Consider the following 27,324-nt stretch of genomic DNA (forward strand, 5'->3'; position numbering starts at 1 on the left):
CAATTTTCACGTTCAGGGCAAGGAATGACTGCCTGGAATAATTTTTTCCAGGAAATTAAGGTTGATCTACTTTGAGGGAGTAAAATATTCAGCAATTAATGCCTGGAATAAATTATTTAATTCCAGGCAATTGGGGTTGACCTACTTTCAGGTTGCAGAATATTTAGCAATTAATGCCTGGAATAAATTATTTAATTTCAGGCAATTGGGGTCGATTTTTACTTTGAGGTTAAGAAATGACTGCCTAGAATAGTCTCTTCCAGGGAGTTAAGATCAATTTTTACTATAAGTAATGTTTTATGCATTAGTAAAAAATTTTTACTAATGTTCTGGTATTTGAATTATTACACGAAGTTACATAAAATTGCTAATCGTAAGTAATTTCATATATGAATAATTTATTTTTCTTAAAAAATTAAATTATGAATAATTACCCAGGTCAGGCCATTTAGTGTTCCTACGTTTATTAAAAAGGCTATATAGAGTTCAAGTGTGTATGGTTCTAAAGGCTATTGTAAGATTATAGTTATTTTTAAAAAAGATCTGTATTTATTAGATTAGAATTAAAATTTAAAAAGTGAAAGTGGAAAGCCGTTACTAACTGCAAGCTGCTGAATTATACTAAATCTTTAGATAGTGGAAGAATGAACATATAAAAAAGAACCAAACATGTGGCGATGGATGGTCTTCAGTATATATCAAATTGAATGTTATTATTATTTCTATGTAATAAAAGGTCCAAGAAAGGCAAACACCTATTGTGCCCTCCGTCTTGGTGAATAAAATTCTGTCCTGTAGACTATTAGTAAAATTTAAGAAACTGGACAAATGATTAATCATTGCCTCCCAAAACAACACAAACATCATCCACATAGGCGAAAGTGCTGTTCTTAATTTAATTCTCTAGGTTATTCATCTTCACTAAAAAAAAGAGTAAATGCTTATGGCTTTCTTTTAATACATTTTGCCATTGAATGTGAATAAGTTTTGCTCTAAAACCGTTTTTAGGAAGTAAATTAAGTCTGAAGAGATCACTCTTGGTATAGTAGAATTTGCTAGTAATAATTGCATTAGTCAATAGGAGGTATACTGAGGAAGAAGGTTTTTGACATCTAAAGAAACTATAATTACAATGTCTAATACCTTTTGAAAAATTATATAATTCGATGGAATTCTCAGTGAAAATTCCAAATAATAGGTCCTAATAAATCAGAAAACGCATATTTGAAAATAATTCTCACATTATAAACCAAGACCAGTTAACCAGTGGATTTCCGCAAAATAAAACGAATAAGTGACTTACCTTTTCTGATTTTGCGGGCTTCTCGGGTTTCGGTGGTAGCTCGGGCGTCGGCGGTGGCGGTGGGGGTTCCCTGTCGCCCATATTAACTTTGGCACCTCGACCACCTCTAGTTTTCTTCGGTTTTATCCCCAGGACGGCTATAACATTTGTGGCTGTAACAAATCACATTTTAAGAGTTACTGCTGTTTTAACCATTCAAGTTTTTTTTTTTAAATATTATAACGTATTGGTATTTTAAAGTTAAATTCCACAATATTGCAACATTGGTTTTCCTTTATATCTCTCACAGCCGACTTTACTCAAGCCGCGAAATAACAGTTGGCACCACGTGGGAGATTTGGATCCGTTTACGCTTTAAAAGCGCGGCTCTGCCGAGATGGACTTTCAATTTTGATTTTGCTTTATTTACAAATGAGAATATTTTATTTATGTGATTGATTTATTGTTTCAAATATGTATAGTCGCATGTATAGTCTAATCTTTTAGTTATATAAATTTCATCAATTATTAAATAAACAACTTTCTCAGTGGGTGCTAAACAAGTGGATACAATGTTTAAAAAATTAGTAGTGTCGTTAGTTTTATTTAAGTCAGAATTTGGTGACACATCAAAGCTAGAAGAAAGATACTGTAGGTTCTCTTGGTAGCTAGATTAAAATAATCTCTAAGCAATTCATTTGCGCAAGGGGATATACTATATAACATAAAATACATTACTATAGTTGATGGCCAATAACGTTTTTGCTTTAAAATTAGTAAAGTTATTTGGTCTATTAAAAGTATTACTCGATTACAAATGTCACTATCTTTTTCATCCTCTAAGTTGTGTGAATCAGAACTTTCCAATAAATTTATTGCCTGTTTTAAGAAATCTGAACTTTCGTTAATGAAGTCATGAAACGTCTCTAGAGATGAAGGGTATGGTTTATGAAGCTCACAATAATCAGAAGACTTATACCTAGTTAATAGATTTTCAAGTTGAAACCACCTACTTAATTTCAATTCGAAAGGTAAAATCCATATTAGGTCAACTCATTAACATGTAGGTCACTCACTATCTATTGATATTTGATAATAATATTTATACAAGCATAATTCAAGTTTAAAGTATAGAAATATAGTTTTGTATCTCCAATAATGTTTACATTCCACAGGTCAGATATTAGAATTTTTTGGGAATAATTACTCATAACATTATGAAAATTTGTTATGAAATCAAGTTGCTCAAAAGCTTCATTGGCAAGTTCATTACGTTTTTGTTGTTCATTATTTCTTTCGTCTGGACTTTCTCTAGGAAGAGGCACTGTTTTTGTTAAATATGCAGGTTATTTTGGAAAAATTTGAGGCATTCCTGAGCAAACTAATCTTGCTTTAACTCTAATCTTAGTGAATGTGAAATCATCTTCACGGATCAAAATCATTCGGGTCAAAATGCTTGGCACAAACCACAGAATATTGAGTAGGAGCCCAATTATCTCTAGGTATGGCTTTTGGCCATTTAATTTTAAGTTGTTCATCTTTGGGGAAGCCAAAAACAGAAATACTTGCCTGCCCTGCTCTTAAACTACTTTTGTAATTAGATTTACATACGGGAACACAGCAGGGACTTGGCATGTTTAAAAAGGCAAAAAATTCTTCAATGAATTCCTATATATAAATAAAGCTAATAGATTTACGTATAGTTACTATTACTATGGGTATTCCTTACCAGATTTCCTCCAAATATGTTTATAAATAAAACAAAACCTACGTTTTTTGATGTGAATAAAGCATTAACCTCGGCTCTTAGGCATAAGTTTCTAGTTTTAGTGGAACACAAGATATTGACAAAGAATCCCAAATCGCACAACACAAAAATCTTAAAAGTGATATGTAAAATAAACTTGAAAATCGATAAATAGCACAATGACCCACTTAAGAAGCCGGCCGGCTCCACCTGTTTCTGTTTACAAACAAGGTGTTTATCTTTATAACCATTTATCACTGTTTTTATCGTATATAACACACCGACACTGGCTGAGAGATGTACACTACCGCTCAAAAGTATTTGCCCACATATGACTGTTTTAAAATTATAACTAAAAATAATAAACCAATCAGTTATTCTTATGAAACGGTTTATTTATAACAAAATGAATATAAACAATAAATTTTTCAATTAATTAAATGTAAGAAAATCAAATTTTGGATTCATCTACATGTCCGCCTCTATTTTTAATAACAGCTTCACAGAGTTTCGGTAGTCTTCTAATTAATTTGTCCAAAGTTTCCTGAGGTAACTTGTGCCACTCTTCTTGGATGAACCTCCACAAGTCTTCTTTTGATGTGGGGCATGATTTTCGCACTTGTCTATCCAGTTCATCCCACAGTAATTCGATAGGATTGAGGTCCGGTGATTGTGGGGGCCATACCATAACTTTCAGAAGATGTTGCCTTTGTAATTGACCTAAATATTGCTTGCACAATTACGACGTGTGCTTGGGGTCATTTTCATGTTGAAAGATGAAGTTTTTCCCAATTATTCGAGTACCAGAAGGAAGTACATACATTGTCACTTAAAATTGTTTTGTAACCCGCTCTTCGAAGAATTCCCTCTATTCTAATTAGATCACCCACTGCAGATCCTCCGAAACAACCCCACACCATTGCCGAACCACCAACGTGTTTAACTGAGGCCACCGTACAGTTCTCAGCGACCCTTTCATTGGCATAACGGCGAACAAAAACTCGCCTCTTCGTTCCAAAAACCTCGAATTTCGACTCGTCACTCCCAGAGAACTTTCTTCCAGTCATCAATGGTCCATTCTTTGTGTGATTGGGCCCACTCAAGTCTTTTCTTCTTATTAACATCCTTCAGTAGCGGTTTTGATACAGCTAAACGTCCTTTAAGACCAGCATTATAAAGTCGCCGTTTTACTGTCGAAACACTGACCACTTTTTTACGCTCCTTGTTGATTTTTGCTGTGATTTCAGGGGCGGTAAGGCGTCTATTGCGTTTGCTTGTAATTATAATATTTAAATCCTCCTTTGAACTTGTTGCCTTTGGCCTTCCCGATCGAGGTTTCTTGCTAATAGTCCCTTCTCTGGTGAATTTCCTAACATTATAATCGACAGTCCGCCTTGGAATTCCCAAATCCGTCGAAATTTGACGGTTAGTCTTTCCAGCCTTATGAAGTCCAATGATAATACCTTTTGTTTCTACCGATAACTCTTCTGTTTTAGCCATTTTAAAGAATGTTGAAAAACCAGCAAAGAAACGGTAACAATCGTCAATAAGCAAGCGAAATTATTTACTAAACACCTTTAAATGTTTCAAATTTTATCGGAAAAGAGCTGTAAACATATTAGTTTTTTAGAAGAAGTGCATATTTTCACTACATTGTTTGTTATTTGCAAGACTATTTTTAAATACTCAGTGTTTTTCAACGAACCATAGTTGATAGGTATGCTGTTTATTAAGCATATACCTATGCAATTTACAAAAGACATACAATCTAAATATAGGTATAAAGATAAGATTTTTGTATCTAATTTAAAATATTTAAAAAAATACATGGTGGGCAAATACTTTTGAGCGGTAATGTAACTAAGACTTAGTAAGTTCTTAATAATAACTACATTCACTTTCCTTTCCGAAATTTCACTTCAAAACTCAAATTTAAAAGAGGAAATCAAATGATCCCCATGAGAACTGAAATGAAAACGGATCCGAAAGCCATGTTGCCGATGTTATCATTTCGCGGCTTGAGTAAAGTCGGCTGTGTATCTCTATACTTTAATAGATTAGTGCGCTTAACTACAACAGACTGTCCTTCCTAAATTTGGGTTGTCAAGGTCTCGCTCTCTTCCAACTGCGACCCAACGAAAATGTTTTCAAAAATTATCGTGTTTTAGGTCGAAACCTGAATAAATGTCGGTATGCCAACTATATTTATTTATTACTATCAACGTTTACATAAACATTCTAAGATAATACACAATAGGCATACATAATTTATAATATTAACTATTAAGTATCTAGAAATAGAAAACTAAACTAAGATAACATCATGTGCACATTTCTTAAATTTTTTAAAATTACTGCAAAAGAAATCAAGACTATCTGCATACCTGTCTAAGAGTTGCAGAATTCCTATTTATTGGATTATTTAACAGATATGATGTTCAACAAAAAGGAATATGCAGAAGGTCTCTAGTTGCATAAAATGGGATATGGAGAGCCAAGCACTCAGGACATTTGGTTAGGCCACTCAGTACCTTGTAAGCAAAAAAGACATTATGAAATTCTCTTCTTAGTGATAATGCAGCAATAGACAAATAAGAAATAGTCTATAGATGCAAGGGACGTAGTACAGTTGTGCATTTGGACGCGGTTTGTAAGAAGAGATAACCCAAGGGGCATAATTTCTTGATAGAGGAAGAAAATGAACCAGGAGTCTAAAGAAATGGTTCTAGATATGTCTGGAGTTATAATAAGAGCATAGTAAAGATAGACTACAAGTTGAAAGAAGTCATCCATTTTCTCAAAGAGGCCTAGATTCAATAATCTAAAGGGAACTACACAAAGTCTCGGTCTCAAAAGTATTTATTAATTCTAACAGTAGGTTACAATATTTTATATTACATTGTATATTACAATGTTAATACAATAACAACCTTAAAGTTAGATAACATAGGTACCTTAAAAATCAAATACAAACAGTACATGCTTTACGGTCACATTATACACACACACTAAATAAAATACATTATTAGAAATGTGATACGCCACAAGTTTGTAAAAAACCAAAACAACTAAATTAAAATTGATGAAATACAAAAATATAAAATTATTGTCCTAAGCGAGATTCGAACCTACTGCTAGTCTCGAAAAATCTCGATTTTTAAGGTACCTATTTTATCTAACTTTAAGGTTGTTATTGTATATAGTTCCTTTGTTTTTAATTTTTAGGTCTGATGATGCTCTTAATATGAGCGAAACACGTGTAACCTACTGTTAGAATTAATAAATACTTTTGAGACTGAGACTTTGTGTAGTTCTCTATAGATTATAGACTACAAGGATGGGCACTGTGAATGTCAGAATTGTCTATAGTACAGAGAAGAGTAAAAATAATTTTATTGCAGATTGTTTTATCAAGGCCCAGACACGGAAAATGAATTACCTCTAGGCGTTGGCGACGAAGAGTTAGATGGGTATATCAATTTTGCAACCACTAGTAATTATTAGCCTTTGGACATTCACCAAATTCTTAAGGAAACGAAGAAAGACCCAATACTTGGTAATATTTAAAATTTTAATCAAATACAATGTAGTAGTAAAAGTGTACCAAACGAAATTAAGCCCTATTATGTGAGAAAAGAAGAGCTTTTTGAAGAAAATTGCATTATCCTGTAAAGAACTTACTATAGGAGGTTCAGATTTGCTTTAAGGTGATTTTTACAGTACCTATAGCATGATGAATAATTATGACACAGGTTTTTAACCAATTTTAGTTACTACTATTTTAAAGGTAACTTTGTTACGTAATATTTAAATGTTTTATAAATTCTGATATTTTAATTTTATTGACCAATTTATCATTTATATGTTCCCCTTTTTTTTTTCTTGTCTGTTTGTTTACTCAATATGTAAGTTAGCTTCGTCAAGAACATTTATATGTTATGTGAAAATAAAGCATATTTGATTTGATTTGAAGGTCTTCACACCGATGAAATGAAGTGTGTAAAACAATGATTGCAAACTAACCGTGCAAAAACTTTTACTTCGATTTTGACTTAAATTATTGCACATCAAGGAACAGCTTCTGCATTCATCGGGAAAATGCTGTTAGAAGAATTTATAAACTTGTAGTAGGAGACTTAATGGTCAGCACTTTGAACCTATTTTTTAAAAATATAGTTGTTACTTATTATTTAAGTTTTTTTATTATATATCTGGTATCTCTGAAAAGGTAATTAAAAGACCTTTAAAATGAGGTCTCAATCGCTCGACTCCTCTTTCCATTTAAGATTTTAGAGGTTATGTCCGCCCTCGCCAGGGGGATACTGCAATTTGATTGAAAACTAACCTAAAAAATGTCCCTCTCAAATTTGACGTGTTTTTTGGAAATTTTCACATTTTATACAGGGGCAGAAATATAGAGGGTTTGGTACCTTTCCAAATTCACACCCTGTATAAATTTTATTAATATTTATAGAGTCCACTTCATTTTGGAATGCGCATGCAATTGTGATTTTTAATACAATTTATTTTTTGTAATATTGGGCTTTTTGTCCGTTGAGTAAATAAATAAATAAATAAATATAACTATCAAAAACTTACTTCTACAACTGCGTTTCGGCCTTCCGGGAGATGGCGTCGCCTCCGGCGTCCTGACGTCGCTCACGGGAGGCGTCGACACCACCTCTTCCATCACCGTGTGCGTCTGAGGAGTCAACGGGGACGTTTTAATTGATTCCTGCCTCGACTGGGAGGCCATTTTTGGTGGTCGTCCTCTCGGTCTTCTCCTTTTCCCACGTAGAGAGACCGGCGTAAGCGTCGTCGGCGTCGCGACACCGACCGTTATCTCTTGCGGTACCGCCTGGATGTGCGTCGTTCTCGACGCGATATCGCTGATTTTGGAGATGTGTCGCGAGAACGATGGCGATTCTTCGTCGTGCGTTACGTCGGCGATATTTTGAGATCTATAAATTAAATTTTAAAATGTTTTATTAATCACAATAAACATTATATGCATAGAAATTTACGGAATATCAACATAAAAGATGTTTAGAATATAGGTAATGTGGACTGGGACGCACACACATTCTGTTCTGAGATTGGACATCTGTCACTTGGCAATAAGACGATTAGGACGTGTCGCGCGAATATTTTTAATAAAAGTCGCGGTTTAAATTTTATATTCGTCTTGGGGCATAGTACTACTATGAGTTACTTAATTTGTTGGGTATTACGTCACGGTTATAGTAGAAATCAATTTAGAAAATACTATCTCATGAGAAAATACTCTCATGAGAAATATGAACTTAAATCTTTAACGATGCCTTATGTTATACAGGGTGTCCGGAAATTACGCGTCAGGATTTCGATGGGCGATTCTACACGAAAAATTAATGCAACAAACTTCTATACAATTTTTTCGAAAAATCAAAATTAAGGAAGGTTAATTTCACCTTAGGAAAATTCCTTCCCGGACCCGGACACCCTGTATTTAATTTAATCTAAGTCCAATTAATCTTAAATACAATAATTTACTTGAGATATAGATTTTTTTATATACCTAGGAGCTGAGGTTTTATCTATCGATCTCTGAGCTACATGTTTCTTCTTTTTAATAGTCCTAACTTTAATTTGAATATTGAAATTGAAAAGAAAGAAAAACTTAGTTATTAAATAGGAATACCTAATTTAAACCAACGTTTCGGAATTTAAATCTACTACCGTAATCAAGATTAATAAAATTAAATTCTATTAAAGATATAAAAATATCTATCTTTTTTTATATCTTTCAGTTTCTTCAAAATGTTTTTTAAAATACTCTTTTTTTATAAATTGACGGTTGTTTGACTTTGAGAAACTGTTTTAAAAAGTAACAAAGAAAATGCAAAGGTTACTTTTTTTTAATAAAAAGGTGTGATCCTAATGTAATTTAATAATAGAAAATATATAACTTTTAACCTATTCTGTAAAAACTACTTATTTCCAATATAATAATAAATTTTATCAACAAAACTTTATTAGGAAGAGGAAGTTCACTATCACTTATGCTCTTGTCTATTTCCAATTCAATATCTAATCCCTCGAAGCTAGAAGAAGGTCGACTACTTAACCCAGGCTATTTTATCAGCAGTTCAAAATATTTATAATCTTTTCCTTAATAATAATATATATATTTCCAACAAAATTTAAAAGAAAGAACAAAATATACTCGCCGGCACAAAATTCCGCCACCCTGAAATATTGGCCAAGTTTGATGTTTTATAAATTTTTTATTTTTTATCAGATTCTCACGATTTTGCCATCAGTTTTTAGATACATTTGTTGTGATTTTTTAAAATAATTTTGTAAAGTAGCGTTTTTCGATTAGGCTATATTATACAGGAGTAAAACAAACTGTTGTTTTTTTCTCGTAATTTCAAAAGACCATGTAGGAAAATTAAAGTGGATAATTCTGTTTACATACTGTTCCTCGTAACCTTTAATGTATTCTAAACATTTCGATTTTTGATTCATTCCATTATCTCATTTCTGCTGCGAGCTGCAAATTTTTTATTAAAACGCTGATTTGAAGCTTATTTTTAGATAATTAATGTCAAGTTTTCGGTTAAAAATTATCGACGTTGGCTAAGGACGCAATTAATGTGACATAAAGTTTGACAGTGTCACTATTATAATTTGTTGTGTGTCAATATGGTATTAACTCCAGCAGACGTGGGTAGAATTGTTGCGTTAATAGAGGATGGCCGTAGCAAAAGTTATGTCGCCCGTACTCTGAGATTTCCGCGGTCTACAGTTCGAGATGGCTGGAATAGGTATTTACAGACGGGAATTTTTACTAGACGACAAGGCTCTGACAGAAGGAGAATGACCACTGCAGCTAATGACCACTTTGCCACCATTAGTTCTTCAAGAGATCATGGAGAATATTTCATGGAGTAAGTGTAAGTGAAAGAACGATACGTAGAAGATTAGCAGAAGCTGGACTTTATTCACGAAGGCCAGGAAGATGTCCACAATTACTTCCTCGGCATCGACTGAGGTTTGCAAGATCGCATTTTGAGTGGACTCTAGAACAGTGGGCAAACGCACTACTCACAGATGAATCCAGGGTTTGTTTAAGGACGCCGGATGGTCGTGAGAGGGTATACAGACGTAGAAATGAAAGATATGCTGACTGAACCATTTCAGAACAAATCTCATATCGTGGCGGTTCAGTCATGATTTGGGCGGGTATTTCTACCGAAGCACGCACCAATCTTGTATTTATTGAAAATGGAGCTCTAACCGCCCACCGTTACATTAAGGAAATCCTTCAAGAAGTTGTTGTCCCATTTGCTCCATTCATTGGGAACCAATTTACATTAATGGATAATAATGCTAGATCTCACGTTGCACATGCAGTGAGCGAATATCTGGATGAAGTTGGACTCCCAAGATTGGAATGGCCCGCATGTCGCCCGGATCTCAACCCAATAGAACATCTTTGGGATCAACTTAAAAGGGCCGTTCGTCGTCGTCCTGTACAACCACAAACCTTGCAAGACTTACGACTAGCGCTGATCGAAGAATATAAGGCTATTCCTCAAGAAAGAATAAGGAACCTTATTCATCCGATGCCGCGAAGACTGCAAGCTGTTATTGCTGCGAGAGGAGGAAATACACGCTATTAAAATTGTTTTTTTTAAATTAACTTTATGATATACCTAGTGTTTGTTTCTCCTAATAAAAATACGCTTCAAATCAGCGTTTTAATAAAAAATTTGCGGCTCGCAGCAGAAATGAGATAATGGAATGAATCAAAAATCGAAATGTTTAGAATACATTTCGATTTTTGATACATACAAAGATTACAAGGAACAGTATGTAAACAGAATTATCCACCTTAATTTTCCTATAGGGTCTTTTGAAATTACGAGAAAAAACAACAGTTTGTTTTACTCCTGTATAATATAGCCTAATCGAAAAATGCTACTTTACCAAATGATTTTAAAAAATCACAACAAATGTATCTAAAAACTGATGGCAAAATCGTGAGAATCTGATAAAAAATAAAAAATTTATAAAACATCAAACTTGGCCAATATTTCAGGGTGGCGGAATTTTGTGCCGGCTTGTAAGAACTAACAGGAGATTCAAACGCCAATAGTTTTCCAAAATATGAACAAAACAGATTAAAGACACTTATTTCAGATACTTAAAGCATTTTACAAGACATATTACTAGATTAAAATTATTAATAGTAACAATGCAAACAACTATTTATAATACTATACAGTTAAAATTTAATTTTCGAATCTATTTTTTATAGCTCAAGTTGTTTTTGAAATATCGACATAAAAACTAAGAATCAGAGGTTTTTGAGGATAAGAAATATGACGTTATTCTAATTTTTGACATAAAGTGTAGAGGGCACTAGTTACCCCATATTCACATGCTCTTTCATGCCACAACTTTTTTACTAGTACCGTTTTATTATTTTTTAGGTAACTGATAGAACGATGATTTTTAAGAAAGAAAGATGTACTACATTTATTTCCGTTAAAAAAAGCGTTTTCGAAATATTTGCATTGAAACAAAAAAAAAATCATACAAAGATATTCTACATTTATTGGTCCTAAGGCGTTTAACACAATTCCATATGATCTTCAAACTGTAATTGGAGAAAAACACTTTAAATCAAAACTAGAAGAATGGATTCAGGAAACAAATCGCCAAATTTTACACGACTTAGTTAACAATAAATAAAATATACTGAATATTATTTTAAAAAAAGAGTTTGATTGAAATACACTAAACTCCACCTCTATGAACCTAACTGTGACTTTTTCCCAAATTGCGAAATTACATCCCGAATTTAGACGTTATTGTTTTGTGTTTGTAATTTGGCATTTTTTTATTGAAAGATTAATACCTGACCATAAAGATCTCATGCATAATGTCCAAATGTGATTAATAATTAGTTACCTTTAGTGTATTATAATATAAAGAAAAACATCACTAACAAATTGCCAAAAAAGGCAACTTCTGTGATTTTTTCATTTAATTGTAAGTACTTGTTTATGATGAGTCGTAAAATTTAGGCAAATGAACACTAAATTGAGATAACATTTATAATTAATAAAATAATGGAAAATCATTACTTTAACAAATGGGCAAAATGTCCACCATTGACTTCCAGGCATTTTCTTAATCCTTTCACCAAATAGTGCCTTAATTGGAATAAAGTTCCTCGTTTATTCCTGATAACATTGTGAAATAATTATTTTTTTGCGATAATTGCTCTCGTGTACGGATTTCTTCTGTATAAACTAATGACTTAATATCACCTCAAAAGCAACAATCCAAAGGGTTAAGATCCGGGCTACGCGGAGGCCATGAAAAGTCACTGCCATGACCAAACAATCTATGAGGCAACCATTCATCTAAAAAATCTCTCATTTCACTATTGGAATATGCATTACACCTACATTATTAATTACCTAAAGTTATTCCAATTTTAATTAACGTTATAGAACCTGTTTTTCAAATTAATAAGGATTCGACAACGGATTTTTTAAGTGATTAAGTGAAATAAATGTAGCATACCTTTTTTTCTTAAAAATCATTATTCTATGAGTTACTTTAATAATCAATAATAAAACTGTACTAGCAAGAAAGTTGTGGCATGAAACAGCATGTGAATATGGTGTAACTATCGCCATCTACACTTTATGTCAAAAAATAGAATAAAAGCATATTTCTTAAAAGCCCAAATCTCAAAAACCACTTGAGCTCTGGAGAAAAAACACATTCAAAAATTAAATTTTAACACCCTGTATCTTATTTATTAGGGACATTTTACTAAGGCATATTTGGCTCAACATCGATATTTTCACGAGTTTACCTAGAATTGCTTTTTGGCGCATTCATTACTGACCACCCTGTATATAGAAATGTAATTTTCACTAAGTCTTAAAATTGAAGGAATATAGACAACTGCTTGAATGAATATAACGATATAATGTCTCGCAGTCTTCGAATTAAAGCACAATTACTAATAAGTTTAGATATCAGATTCTGGATAAATTCTAACAAGTAATTCAAGCAACGCTAATTCCAATAAGTGTAAATTGCAACTAAGTGTACCATCAAGGTAAGCCCCAGAAAATTCACATTCTCCACCTCTGGTACTGACTTTCCCCGTTGTTTACTATAGCGCACAGATTTTGTCCTCTCTGAATTCAGCCTTGGACAGCTACTCCAGCACCATTCGATCCATGCATAATTCAAGTTCTGAGTATTAAAGATATATCTGCTTATAATGAAACCAGACCAGTTATAAATTCGTTGCTGAGAATATTTACATAATATAAAAAGACACATGCAAGAATGGATCCTCGGGGTGCTCCCTAATTTATTTCTGTGGCTTGAGAAATGTGTTTTTTAACCTTGTTATGCAAACATATTTTTTTACGGAATAGACTGGCACAAAAGGAACTTGAACTATTGAGCCTTTGCAGAGACATATAATTCCATTAAGGAAGCTCATTTGCTCCTTATAATTAGCCTCTGAAACAGTTGTTGATAGTGTTCCACTCTACTACTCTAATTATACCTTTTTTCTTATAGCGCTTGCCAACAAACAGTTCATGAATGTTTTCTTCTTTAATAATTTCTAATAGAGTCAGTACTTACAACTATAGATAAGGGATAACTATTTGACTAAATATAACTGAGGTGATTTTTAAATTTTTATTTGTTTAATATAATTATATAAATAATATTTAAGAAAACCAATTTGACAAGATACTTTGCCAATTGTCAAACTTATTGACAGATGAAGTTTGCGGACCGTTTTCAGTTCAGTCGAGCGTTTTCAAGCAAATTTGATCACAGAATAAGTCGAGTCGACTTTGAGACTCAAATCGATGTCAATACCCGTTTTCAAAACCGAACCTGGATTCAAATTTTCATGAAAATCTAGTAAATAAGAACACTAATATACTAGGCGTCCTAACAATTATTGTCTTGACTCTTTTCTAGCCTTTATGTATACGTGAAACCCGTTTGAAATTTAACAAAAAAAAAACATAACTTTTAACTCATTTCAAGTTTAAATACTTACCGAGAATCTTCACTCATTTCCAGAGGCAAATTATTTTTCGTCTCGTGCACTTTTACGTCGTTACTGTTGTCATTAAGTTTATCAGGCGTATTTCTCAGTCTTTTATTTCTCTCTGGAAGCTTTTCTTCAAGCGCTCTCTTATGGGACACGTTTTCTTCCAAATCTTTACCTAAAAAAGAAATAATTCTTGTAACATATAAAAGATTACTTAGCAAAGCACAGTTTTGTACCAGAATATCCGCTGTCCTTTCTTTGCCTCTTATTACTCTCTTCATTTTCTTGCACTATATGCGTGTGGCCTCCGGTGGTGGAAAATTTCAACTTTATCCCGGCTTTCTCTGCTTTGTCATCTTCCGGATATTCTCTTTTCTTTGGATCTTTTGTAGGAGTAGGCAAGTTGCCTGTAAAAAAAACATTTTAAAACTGCACACTACACTTCAGACAACTAAGCAAACCTTTATTAATCTTTAAAACTATCCTTTCCTTAACCTCTTCATCCGCAACTTCATCTTCGGGAGGCTTGACGGACTTAATGGAGATCTTGGGACTGCCCTGTTCTTTTTCAAGTTCATTTTCTTCATTTTGCCTCCTGATGGCTTTAATTTTCAACTTTGGCGTCGCTTGTTCAGGTTGATCTTGCTCAGTTGGTTTAACCTAATAAAAAATTAATTTAAATATGTTTAAAAGCAAGTTGGGAAGTTTAACGTACTATAGGCTTAATAATTATTTTCGGACTGGACCTCTCTTCGGGTTCCGGATCTTCCAAAGGCCTTTTAATTGGTTTAATTGTAACTTTCGGCGTAATCGCAGCAGTGGAAGTATCTTCTTCCGCTGGTTTTGGTATAGGTTTGATTGTGATTTTTGGATTTTGGTTCTTTTGGTCCCCTTCTTTTGATATCTATGATAAAATATGATTATTGTGTAGTTTTGATTAAAATAACATTATTACATAACGATTACATTGTCAAAACAACTAATTTAGAAAAAAATAAGTCTATAAAAATTATTAAAACACTCTCTTGTCGAAACTTTTAGTTAATCTGCAAAGAGGACTTCATTAACGATAAGTTAGACTAATATAGGGCGCGACGTTCGTATTATCGGATTTCAGGACGTCTGGGGTTTCATTTGACATCATATTTAACCTTAAACTAAAATACTGGGTTTGAAAAGCATATTCATTTGTACTTATTCTCAAAACACATTTTTCTACCCAAAAACAAGTCTTGTTTCGGTTATGTACTATGCACGTACATAATCGGTCTTCAATACCGATTAGTGTGGCCTCTAGTTCTCCACTTAAAGATTATTGGTACTTCTTTGATTATAGCTCTGCTCTTAACTGTATACAAAACCGGAAATTTTAATCATAAGCGATTTAAATATCAATTTTCAGGTTCTAGAACCAACATGGGCATTACTGCATGACTTTAGCATTTTCTAATCTATTCCAGTTTAATAATATTCTTAATGTGCTAATTTGTTGTGCATTATTGATGGTGGTGTTTCACTCCACAAGTGGAGACCCAGAGGATGCTTATCTTTTACTTAGAGCAGAAATCAATAGGAATTGGAACCTTAAACCTCAGTTTCAACCATAATTTTAGGAGGGCTAACTTTCTCAGACTGTATCAGCTTATTTCTGAGGTTCAGTGGAATTTTCTTTATCAATTTGATGGTAGTGGAGCATGGTGAGTGTCCAGCTTCTATGGTGTTTTGGATGATATCTTTGACAGACCAATTCTTCAAGTCAAAGATTTGCAACTTATATAGGGCCAAAAGTAATGAATATGCTTCCAACTTTAATTAGAAATATCAAAAACCATAAAATGTAATGCAAAATTGTAGAATATTATTGTAAGTGTTGTAGATGCAGGTCTCGTATCGTATATTAGGTATTATCTAATTATTTATAAGATTTTTTTAATAAGTTACTGCTTATACATGGATGGTTTTTTTGTATAGATAGATATATAGAGTAATTGTTCTTTTACACCTGTTTGAGTACAACATTGTAGTGACACAGATTTTCGTTTTCCTAGGTGTATGCTACCTTTCCTATTTATTAATGTAATTTACTTGAATACAATTATGTAAGTGAAATCTATATTGTTGTGACAAATTCGTAATTTTAGTTGGGTATTACGTCACTATTTCAGTAAATATCGATTTAAAAAAATACTATCTCATACGCTTAGTTATTGAAAAAAAGAAGAAAATAGACTTACTAAATATGCGAATTTAGAAGAAATATGAACAATCTTTAACGATACTTTTCATTATATTAAAAACTTCTTATTCTTTTAATTTTATTTTAATCGCATGTCTTTCTTATGTTTGTTTTTTTATTTACACACCATGTTTTCGTACTTTTATTTTATTAATATTTATTCTTTTTATTATATATCTTACTGTTGCTTTGTCAAGGAGAATTAGATTATTAGTTGTTTAAGCATTTAATTTACAATTAGTTAATTTGATCTTATTTGTTACATTACTGAATTATCTGTCAATATTTCAATAATTGTCGTATTATGAGGACTTGTTTTCTATAATAACACTTATATAAAGATATATTTTGATATTTTTAAAATCCAGGTTATGTTCTGTTGCATGCAGGGATGGGTATCGACACGTTGGTGTCGAAAATCACGTCGAAAACGTCGAGTATTGTCAAAATGTCGAATATTATCGGCCCATCTTTTTCGCATATTAGGGGACCGCGGAACGCGTCGTCCGGTTGCCGGTGCTTATATTTTCCGGCCTCTCGATCGCTCGTAATGCCCTTGAAATCGTTTAAGATACGTTCTCTATTAGAACATAGACAACAGAGCACGAATTCAGGGGAATCCCCTCAACTTAAACCGGCTTACGGCAGACGCGAGGTAATTTCCAGTCGGTTTATTACTAATTTGGCTTCTAATAGTTTTATCAAACAGCTTCTCTTTAGAAAAAGCTGATTTATTTAGTTTATCTGTTATATTAGCTTAGTGTCGTGTGTACGTGTAGAGGTAGATGACAAATTAGCGTACCGGAATTCTTGATATAAAAAGATACTCATAATGGCTGGGCGACCTCAACATACATTTTGGGAAGAATATGGTTTTGATTGGATTAAAATTCAGGGGAAATGTGCAGCCTTATGCAGCTACTGTAAGAAAACCATAAAAAATACAGGGAAGAAAAGACTGCTGAGCCATAGAAATGTTTGTAAACAGAATATGCAACCGACGGGTAAGTAAAAATAAAAAGTACTATTATTTTTCTTGCTATTACTAAAACGTTGCTTCATCGGCGCTGCTGCTGAATATCGGTGGGTATGTTCGCTTATAACTTACGAACCACAAAACAGAATTGCGTCAAAATTTGCACAGTTATTTGTTTTTCCCCTGGACGGTTATAGGCATGATTTTATAAAAAAAAAATATGTAAAAATAAAAAAAAACCCACGGACATTCACATTTAATGACGCGAGCGGAACCGCGGGGGTTAAAGCTAGTGTATTAAAATAAAGAAAATAAGTTAAAAGCCTATAAATGGAGAGAGGATTTTTTTTTGCAGAAAGTAGTGCAATAAACAATTAAAATATGTTTGCAATACTTTTTTTTTGCTCGGCTCGATTATATGTTTTTATTATAAATTTTAATAATTTGTAGCAAATTTGTTGCTATGAATAGCCTTTCTGCTTTTAGTGACCCAGAAACACTTGCAAAAGACGGCTGTGGATGTATCCGACTCTGACGATAACTCGAGCGATGAAGATGAGCAGCCTTATCAAAAATTTTAAAAAGAAGTGAAAATAGCTTAATTAGTGATAAAATTTCTAATAACAGCGATATAGCATCTGGAAATGTGGATATTGGTTCCTTGACTGATCTTGAATCTTACTGTGTTGAAGATCAAGAAATGATGATAGAAACGGATAATACTGGAACACTAGAATCTTTCAATCTTGATGCGCCTGGCCCTAGTGGGCTAAGTGGTAGTAGTGGTAGCGGTAGCTGTTTTTTGGATCTTCCTATTCTTCCTTATGCAGTGTTAACAAGGTTATAAATTATTATTGTCCCTGGGAAATAAATAATTTGTAATTTTTTCAGACACAAAAAAACAAGGAAACGTTGGAATCCACGTTGGTAAAACCTCCCAATCAGAGAAAAAGGTCAAGTAGTGCAAAGAACACTGGAGGTAAAGGTACTCTCTCGCAATTTTGTGACAAAATGTCCTTCAAAGAAAAAGAAGACCTGGATAAAGCCTTGGCTACATTTATATTTGGGTGCAACATACCCTTTTCGGTCACAGAGTCGTCACATTTTAAAAATTTGATACATGCCCTTCGCCCTTCATACAAGCTACCGACTAGAAAAACATTAACCAACTCGTTACTACCAAAATGCTACGAAAATTGTAAGAATTCTTTAAAAAATTTTGACGCGGAATCCGTTATGTTGATTGACGGTTGGAAAAATTCTTCTAATAATACAAAGAATGTAGTTTGCCTTATTCACAATGTAGGAGGTGATATAGCTTTCCTAGAATCTTATGATCTTACAGGCGAAAAGGAAACTGGGCATAAACTACAGGAAATTGTCGAGCAGTGCGTCACTTTAGCGAAAGAAATATATAATACTAATATTTATGCCATCTGCTCAGATAATGCTAGTAACATGAGAAAGGTGGGTTTCCAAATCAATCTTTGGTACTTAAATTGCAATAGCCATACTGCAAATCTTTTGGCAAAAGAATTGGTATCAGATGCTATTGCAGGAAGAGTACAATCTGTATTAAGAGAATTTTCATCGCCTGATTTAGAAAAAAGTGTTGTAAAACATAATGGAAAAACAATAATATTAGCTGGGGAAACACGCTGGTGTTCATTTAGAGACTCTTTTGTTAATTTTTTAGATAACTTAAAGGCTATGAGAAATGTGATTGCAGAAGATAACACAAAAATCAAACCTAATATAACTAAACTCGTTTTTGATGAAAATTTAAGGAAGCAAGTAGAGGATAGCGTTAAGCTATTTGATCCTGTATGCAAGCTCCTAAATAAATTACAAAGCACACAGGCTTCAATTGCGGATGCAGCTGAGGAATGGTTGAGATTGCGTTTACCAGATGGTTTTGAACAATATGATAATTTTGTGAAAAAAACGACAAAAACGAGCATTAAATGTTTATTCTTTATCTGCCAATTTTTTACATCCACAGTATAGGGGTAAAATGTTATCTGAAGAACAAATTCGAGATGTGGAAAACTTTCTCATAGACAATTTAGGTGCTACTGCATTAAATGATTTCCATTTTTATAAAAATAATTAAAATTTCTTCGAAAAACTTTTTTCTAAAGAAATCGCAAATGTGCAGACTTTCTGGGGATTGGCAGAAAGACATTACCCAGAACTGGCTAAGTTAGCCATGAAGTTGAATACAATACCAGCCTCTTCAGCACAGCTCGAGAGACTTTTCTCAAACTGGTCTTTCATTCATTCAAGGCTGAGAAATAGACTCAGCTCAGAACATTCAAAAAAACTGACTTATATTTATTACCATCTAAAAATAAGGGACAAAAATAAAAGTGACGAATATTAATTTTATATTTTAACAATCATTTGTGAATGTATTTTAAGTTTGAAGTCCTGTTAAGTCGACCTTTTTTTAGTCATATTTTTTTTAAACAATATATTAATATTAATACACATTGAGGTAGAGTTATTTACTGTACTATAACTAACTTATTCTGTGGTTTTAGTCAGGCCTGGTTGTATAGTATAGTATTTAGTTCCAAATTCCAATTAAAATATCCAAATATATTTTCGACAGTTGAATATGTCAAAAATTAATGGTGTCAAAAAATAATTTTCGACGCGTCGAAAATAGCGTCGAATATGACAAATTTTCGACGTACCCAACCCTGGTTGCATGTATACTTTACTGGTAGTTTGTGCTTCAATTACTTAGGTTCTCTAAATAAGTAAATTTATTATTTCAAATTTATCAAGCGAAAACTAGTCCTTGCAGCACAAGCTTAATAATCTTCTAGAGGATATTTCCACATTTTGGTTAATTTGTATCCAATTAATAAGCTTCCTGTTAGATCTCGAGAAAGAATATCCCAAGAACGTAGTCATATTGTCCAGTTATGCCTTAAAAAATTGTAACTTGTACAGACAAATGGTAGCATAATTTCTTATTATAAAGAACAGATAATTCATTCATTAAACAGACACTTAGGACATGTTACCTCTGCTATATTTTAATTAATTAAAAGCCATTATTTATCAACATTCCTCTAGGAAAAAACACATACCTTAGGACTATGTTTTTTAGTCGTCGTCTCTTCTGGCTTAACGACCGGCTTAAAAGTAATTTTAATCGGCGTTGATGCCTCTGCCTTCGGTTCAGCCGCTTTCACAATGGGTTTTATCGTAATCCTGGGACTACTACATCTCGTGCCTGTCGGCGAGTACGTTTTGGAGCTACGTGTGCACATTTTAGGACTATGCTGCTGCTCGACCTGGAATAATTATCATATCAAGAAACTTAGTTAAACAGGTCTCATATTACGTTATTTTTATTGTTACATACAAGTGCAATTACACGATCAAGTAACTATTGCATTTGCAACAGTTAATGGGGTTTTCCTGTATATAATAAATATGTGTAATCAAGTCAAGGCAGAAAAGGATTTTTCTTTTTTTAATCTGATTCCGAAGTATTTTTCCGTACTCAAGAGACATTTGTGCAACAAGAGTTAATTTTTTTTAAAACTCTTTATATACATTTTAAAAGAATCATCCTGATCTTACCTGCTGTATTTTCGGTTTGATAATCAACTTGGGTATAGGCTCCTCTTGACCCTGAACAGTTTCACTGTCATCATCAGGATTATACACCTTAAGAATTGAATGCATCTTGTCAGACTGCTTGGTAATTGTTATCTTTAAGCTGCCCTTATTAGCCTAAAAAGTATGATAATTAAGAATAATAACGTTATACAATCTAAGACTTACGTCTGCGTCTGACGTAGTACTAACTTCCTCATCTAGTGCCTTAACAGGTTTAATAGTGATTTTTGGACTGTACACTTTTTCTTTTTCGGTTTCGTCTACGGAGATGCTAAGAGGTTCGCTGACTTTACCGGTTCCACCACGCCTTTAAACATCAATATACATATTAGTTAATCAATATACATTATACATATTCACTTTTGCAGTTTAATAAGTGAACATATCCCGGATATTACAATGATTTTTTGTGAATATTACTCTGAACTGAGCAGTCGAAAGTAGGGTCAAAAGGCTTAAAAGAAGTACACACTCAAGCCTCTTTTTCTTTAAATTTTCATGGAGAATGACAATGGAGAAATCCAGCAAAGCCAAAAATTGAGGGGTTTGAGTAATTTTCTTCTAAATAGATCCGCCGAGGTTTTGTTGTAAAAACTGTGGGTAATTTTTGGGAAACTAGGGTATTTTTCGCGACAAAAGTGCATTTTTTTACTGAAAGGGTAACATTTTGGGCAATAATTGATTTTGGTAATAAAAAATGCCAAAACTCTGCAATATTTTGTTGTATTTAAAAGAAATTATAAGTAAAAGAATTAAAAACCCAAGAAATGGGTATTTTGGGTGTTTAATAATATTTTTTGGCAAAATATATTCAAAACTGTCTGTTTCTTAGTAAATAAATATTTGTTCACTAAAATGGTATCCTACTCAGGTTATATTTCAGGTTATATTCAAGGTATTTTATTATACCACTTATTGATTCCTACGACTTTGTCAAAAGGACGACTACTAAAACGAAAACTAAGAATAGACTTGGCTATGATAGACTTGATTTGTGAGTTTGAGGTTAGTGAGCTTGGAGTTTATAGGCTTACAGTTGGAATATTTGGAATTTCTGAGCTAATGTTATGAGAACTAAGAAACAGAGTTTATAGATACTTGGGATTGGTAACCTCGACCCTCAAAATATTTATTTAAGTAGTCTCCTTTTTTTATGAATAGGAATTTTGTTCCAATTCGACAATCCCTATGAAGGTTAATACCCTTTTAGTTAAATTATCACTGAAAACAGGTAATTTTCTCCAATTATGGAAATATAACTTCGTCAAGTATTCTCAAGGTACCTAATTAGGTGATATCTTTCTTATCTTGTTTTTATGATTACCAATATCCAATTTAGCTTTATAGACCACTGAGTTGAATGTTCTCACTTTTGTTAATTTTGCTTTCCAGCCATTTAAAGATGGTAATCAGATACATGCTGCTTGAGCTAAATTTTCAAAAGACCATGTAAATCATGAAACTTTGTTGAAGAAAATAAATCGTCATGGCGTTTGAGGTTCATTGCATAATTGGCTGAGAAGTTACTTAACGGATCGTAAGCAGATTGTTAGACTGTGTAATTTTCAATTCAATGAATTTAAAGTACCCTCTGGAGTTTCTTAAGAATCCCATCTCGGACCGCTCTGATTTAATATCTATATTAACGATGTTGGTACTTGCTTTTTACAGAGTGATCTCAAGTTTTATCATAGGGTTACAAATGAGGCTAATGGCGTCAAACTAGAACTGGCTATGAACAGACTTGCAGCCTAGTGTATCAAGAACAATACGGACTTAAATATTAAAAAATATCACTTCATGATTTTTAGTCATGCTGTATATCTATTATGTCTATGCTATTATTGACAGTCCTCTTGAGGTTGTGCCTAGTCATGTCAGGGACCTGGGAATTGTGGTCGATCTCAAGCTCATTTTTTCTTCTCATATTGCAGGTTCCTTACAAAGGCTGGATTGCATAAGAAGATGCACAAAAGACTTTGAAAGTGTTTATTCGATCAATCACTTTCTACTGCATCTTAGTTCGTCCTCACCTTGGGTAAGGACCATGCATATGGAGGAATCAGTATAACAACTCTATACAAATAATTTTGGCACAAGCCCCTCCTTTTAAGAGAAATATTCCACTTCCTATAATTTATCATGAATTTAAATATAATTGTGTTGTATAGTAATATAATTAATTTTAAGTTATACACATGCAGGTGCTTGCACCTAGGTGTACTTTATTGTATTGGTACTACAAATTAATTTTGTTTACATGTATCCTGTAGTAAGCATGTATTTGTAATAAATTATGAAATTTGAGTCTGAGTTAAAACTTACTACTTTGGATGTTCGTAGGAGGCATCCAGACCTTAGAGTCTTTTATATTTTACATTCCCAAAGTTCGTGTCTTGAACTTGTTGGCAGGATTGCAATCCATGTACCATCCAGACAAACCCGTCAAAAAAATCCTTTTTATATTCTTATCTATAGGACTAATTAGGGAAATAATTTATTTTTCACTAAGTAATATAAGGTAAATAAACTTATTTTACTAAATTACTTTACATACCTTAATGCTTAAAATAAAAAATTTCATGCTCAAATGTCAAAAAAAAAACGATTGTGAATTCCAAAATAGTACGAACCTATTATACCAGTTAAGAATACGATCCTCAGGAAAATTTTATTTTCTTATGCATTTTTGTTATATATCATTTTAGTAACTCTTAATTTACCCACAAAAGAAGAATATGTATATTTACCTTAGTCGACCCCGTAAAGGTTTTCCTTCCTCCACTTTCTCGGCATTTGTAACTTTCTCCTCCTTAGCGTCCTGAGACACTCCCTGGCCATCTTCAGGAACTTCTGCTTTCTCTATGTTTTTGACACTATTACACACCTCCTCTTCTTTTTTAGACAACTGAGGCTTGCTACAGGATTTCTTCACTTCCGTAACCTTCTCCTTAACGCTCACTTTTATTTTATCATTCGCGATCACCGGTTCTTGGACAATACCTTTCTCTACTTCTGGTTCTTTAACATTTTTATTGGATTGAACTTCTTTTTTAGCCTTAGAAGCTTCAATAGCTTTGTTTTTTGTTACTTCTGTTACTACTTCTGCATTTATTTTATCTTCTGTAGATGTAGTGGCTTTTGAGTTTATTTCTAGCACTTGCTTTGAGCCGACAGACTGTTCTTTCTGTAGGCCTTCATCGCATTTTGCAATTTTCACTTCTTGTTTCGAATCATCGGATTCAGCTTCCGATTTCTTTACTTCTGACGTAACCTCTGCTTCCACTGCTTTAGGAAGTTCAGGTTCCGCAGGTCTTTGACTATCGTTCAGAACAATTTCATTTTGTTTGGCGCTTTCTGTCTCTTGCTCGCTTAACGATTCTGCATCTTTCGTCGCAGTTTCTTCAAAAACATTTTTGGAATCTTTTTCATTAATTTTATTAGGCACGGTTTTATCAGCGATATTGGCCAATTCGCTGCTTTTCGGAATGATTTCAAGATTTTCACCTACAGTTTCAACTACCTCATTAATTTCTGGACTAGTACTTAAAGGTAAGTCGTCAGTCTTATGCTTAATTTCATGTGGATTGTCTTCTTCTAATACTGAAGGAATTTCTACTAAAAAAAATTAATTAATTATTAATTTATAATATGTATTTTCTTAAAATAATAAAAAGCGAATAATAGTTACTTTCAAACAGTGAAGATATAATAGTCCATACTTGCAGTGGAGTTTAGGTTAAAGTAAAATAAAAATCCTGCAGTCTCCCTCTACTTATCTATTAAACATTTAGTGATTTAAAATTCCTTACATGTTTTGGACACAGTGGTGTCCATCATCAGGGGGTAAAAGGTTTAAAATTGGTATTAGATATTCGCTCCAGGGTTTGATTCTATATCAAAAAAACCCTCTATTTATTATTATTGTTTTTTTTTTTTAATTTTGCTTATTTACATTCGTTCATTTGGTCAACAACAGAATGTAAAAAAAATATAAAAAAAAACAATAATAATAAATAGAGGGTTTTTTAATATCAATTCAAACCCTGGAGCGTATATCTAATACCAATGTAAAACTTTTTACCCCCTGATGATGGACACCAATGTGTCTGAAACATGTAGGGAATTTTAAATCACTAAATGTGTAATAAATAAGTGGAGGGAGACTGCGGGATTTTTATTTTACCTTAGTTACTTTTTAATTATTTTGTTGTGACTCACCTGCTGTAGTCGTCTCTTCTTTAACTTCTTTCAGCTCTTCTCTAACTTCAGCTGCTACTTCTTCATTAATTTCTGTAGTCAGGTCCTCCTTAACTTCTGTTGTCATTTCCTCAACTACCTTTACCTCTTCTCTAACGTCAGCTGCTATTTCTTCATTTACTGCTGTAGTCAGGCTCTTCTTAACTTCTGTCGCCATTTCCTCAACTTCTTTTACCTCTTCTCTAACGTCAGCTGCTATTTCTTTATTAACTTCTGTAGTCAGGCCCTCCTTAACTTCTGTCGCCATTTCCTCAACTTCCTTTACCTCTTCTCTAACGTCAGCTGCTATCTCTTCATTTACTTCTGTACTTGTTCCCTCCTTAACTTCTTTTGTCTCTTCTTTAGCGTCAATCTTCACTTCCTCCTGAACTTCACTCGGTGTGTCGTCATAAACCTCTGTTTCTGTCGCTTCCATTTCAATTGCCATTTTATCATTAACTACTAAAGTCGATTCCTCTCCTGGCACAACACTGTCCGATCCTTGGACCCCGTCAATCAACAACGAGTTATCCTCCATATAGTTGTCGTAAGTATCTTGGGAACTATCGGTGATACTCGCAACGGCCATACGTATCGCCTCCATTTCTCTCATTTCTTTTTCACTTAATCGTCTTTCTGAGCTTACGCTAGGGACAGTTTCTTGTTGCAGGGATGCTACTGCCATTATAGTTTCCAAGTTGGACGATTCCACTGGCGCAGGCTCATTTTGAATCGGTTCAACGTCCGCGTCTTTGGGAAGCTCCTCAAGTTGTTCCACTTCTTTAGCTATTGTTATAAGATCAGCTTCTTCATTGAAAGGGGGTTCCTCTTCAGTAGGAATTGTTGCAGGTGGAATAGAGTCGGCATCAGAAGATTCTTCACTTAGACAAACGACTTTTTCCAGGTCTTGTTCAACGGTTTTTCTTCGGATGTTTATCTCAGGCACAGGATTGATTATCTCCGACCTTTCTTTATCGGTTGCAGTGTCTTCGTCCTCTGACAATTGAAGTTCTGCCATTTCTTCTTCTTCTACTTTTTGAGAGCTTTGCACCTCAAGGGCGTCAGATTTATCAGTAATTTTCTCTGATGTAGATCCCTCAGCGATAGTTTCTTTTTCTGGTTCAGGTTTTTCCACTTCTGAAGTCATTAGAGCATCTTCTTCAATTACTTTTTCATGTGCTATTTCACAAGTATTTTCTGTTTTCTTATCAATTTCCTCTATGGAATGAGAGTCGCATTCTGGAGTCAATACTACAGGTTCACTTGCTTTTTTATGTGTAGACTCAGTCGTATCGGCTGCCAGAATGTTCTGGTCAGGTTTAGCACTTGCAACTTTTGTTTCTGCGTCAATGGACACAACGTCTTGTGACTCTTCAGTAACACGCTCCAAGTCCTTATCATTATTTATTTCTTCATTGTCTTCTGAAGACTGAACGTCTGCACCTAGAAATATAAGAAAAGGACAAAATGTACATAATGGATGCTTTGCACTGGCTAAAGATGGTGACAAAGCAAGTGATGAAATTCATGCTATGTAATTTCTGGAACCACCAAAGAATTTTTTGGAAAGTGATCATTATAGTGATGAGTTTAATGAGATGCTGTCAATATTGGAGTAAGATAATGAAATCTCTTCTGGCAAGTGAAGACTCCTTGAATTTAGTAGAAGCTTCAATAGAGATTTTGAAAAGTGTAACAGTAAAAGAGTAAACAATTGAAGCTCTTAATGGAAGAAGAAACAAGAAGAAATCAGTTACAACAAGCTGTAAGAGCAGTTTAACTTTCCGGAGCTCGCGCGCGGACTCTCACTCCGCAACTATTTTATTTTGTCGTTAATTTCGACAATTGACAACCCGCAGTGCTGTAATATTAAGTATCTTTCTATCCCGGGTTCTCCTACAGTCAGTGCTCATTTGTGCGTTGGTGTGTGCGTTTATTGCCAAATTATAGCCACTGCGGACTGTGAGTCCGCGCGCGAGCGTTCAATTTAAATATTTTTATGCGTTTTTTTTTTGTTAAACTTGTTGTGCAATGATGAGTGTTAGCTTTTATTATTCAAATTTAAGATAGATTATTATTATTTGTACACTTTTATAGATGGCGTGCTCCT

General features: G+C 33.5%; 1 protein-coding gene across 2 annotated transcripts in view; it reads right to left on the minus strand.

Annotated features, from left to right (window-relative positions):
- Positions 1-27,324, minus strand: part of LOC126744719 (microtubule-associated protein futsch-like) — a 96,707-nt gene that overhangs the window by 54,808 nt on the left and 14,575 nt on the right. The window contains exons 4-14 of one of the 2 annotated variants that reach the window (XM_050452257.1): positions 25,197-26,657; positions 23,726-24,590; positions 21,141-21,282; positions 20,937-21,089; positions 20,438-20,644; positions 14,840-15,028; positions 14,586-14,784; positions 14,361-14,531; positions 14,131-14,299; positions 7,629-7,990; positions 1,304-1,455 (exon numbers count right to left, since the gene is read on the minus strand). In XM_050452257.1, coding sequence (XP_050308214.1) covers positions 1,304-1,455; positions 7,629-7,990; positions 14,131-14,299; positions 14,361-14,531; positions 14,586-14,784; positions 14,840-15,028; positions 20,438-20,644; positions 20,937-21,089; positions 21,141-21,282; positions 23,726-24,590; positions 25,197-26,657 — 4,070 coding nt within the window. Of the gene's footprint in view, positions 1-1,303; positions 1,456-7,628; positions 7,991-14,130; positions 14,300-14,360; positions 14,532-14,585; positions 14,785-14,839; positions 15,029-20,437; positions 20,645-20,936; positions 21,090-21,140; positions 21,283-23,725; positions 24,594-25,196; positions 26,658-27,324 lie in introns of both variants that reach the window. The other variant, XM_050452256.1, reaches the window with a different exon arrangement.

The sequence above is a fragment of the Anthonomus grandis genome, chromosome 14 (genome assembly GCF_022605725.1).
Source record: "Anthonomus grandis grandis chromosome 14, icAntGran1.3, whole genome shotgun sequence".
NCBI lineage: Eukaryota > Metazoa > Arthropoda > Insecta > Coleoptera > Curculionidae > Anthonomus > Anthonomus grandis.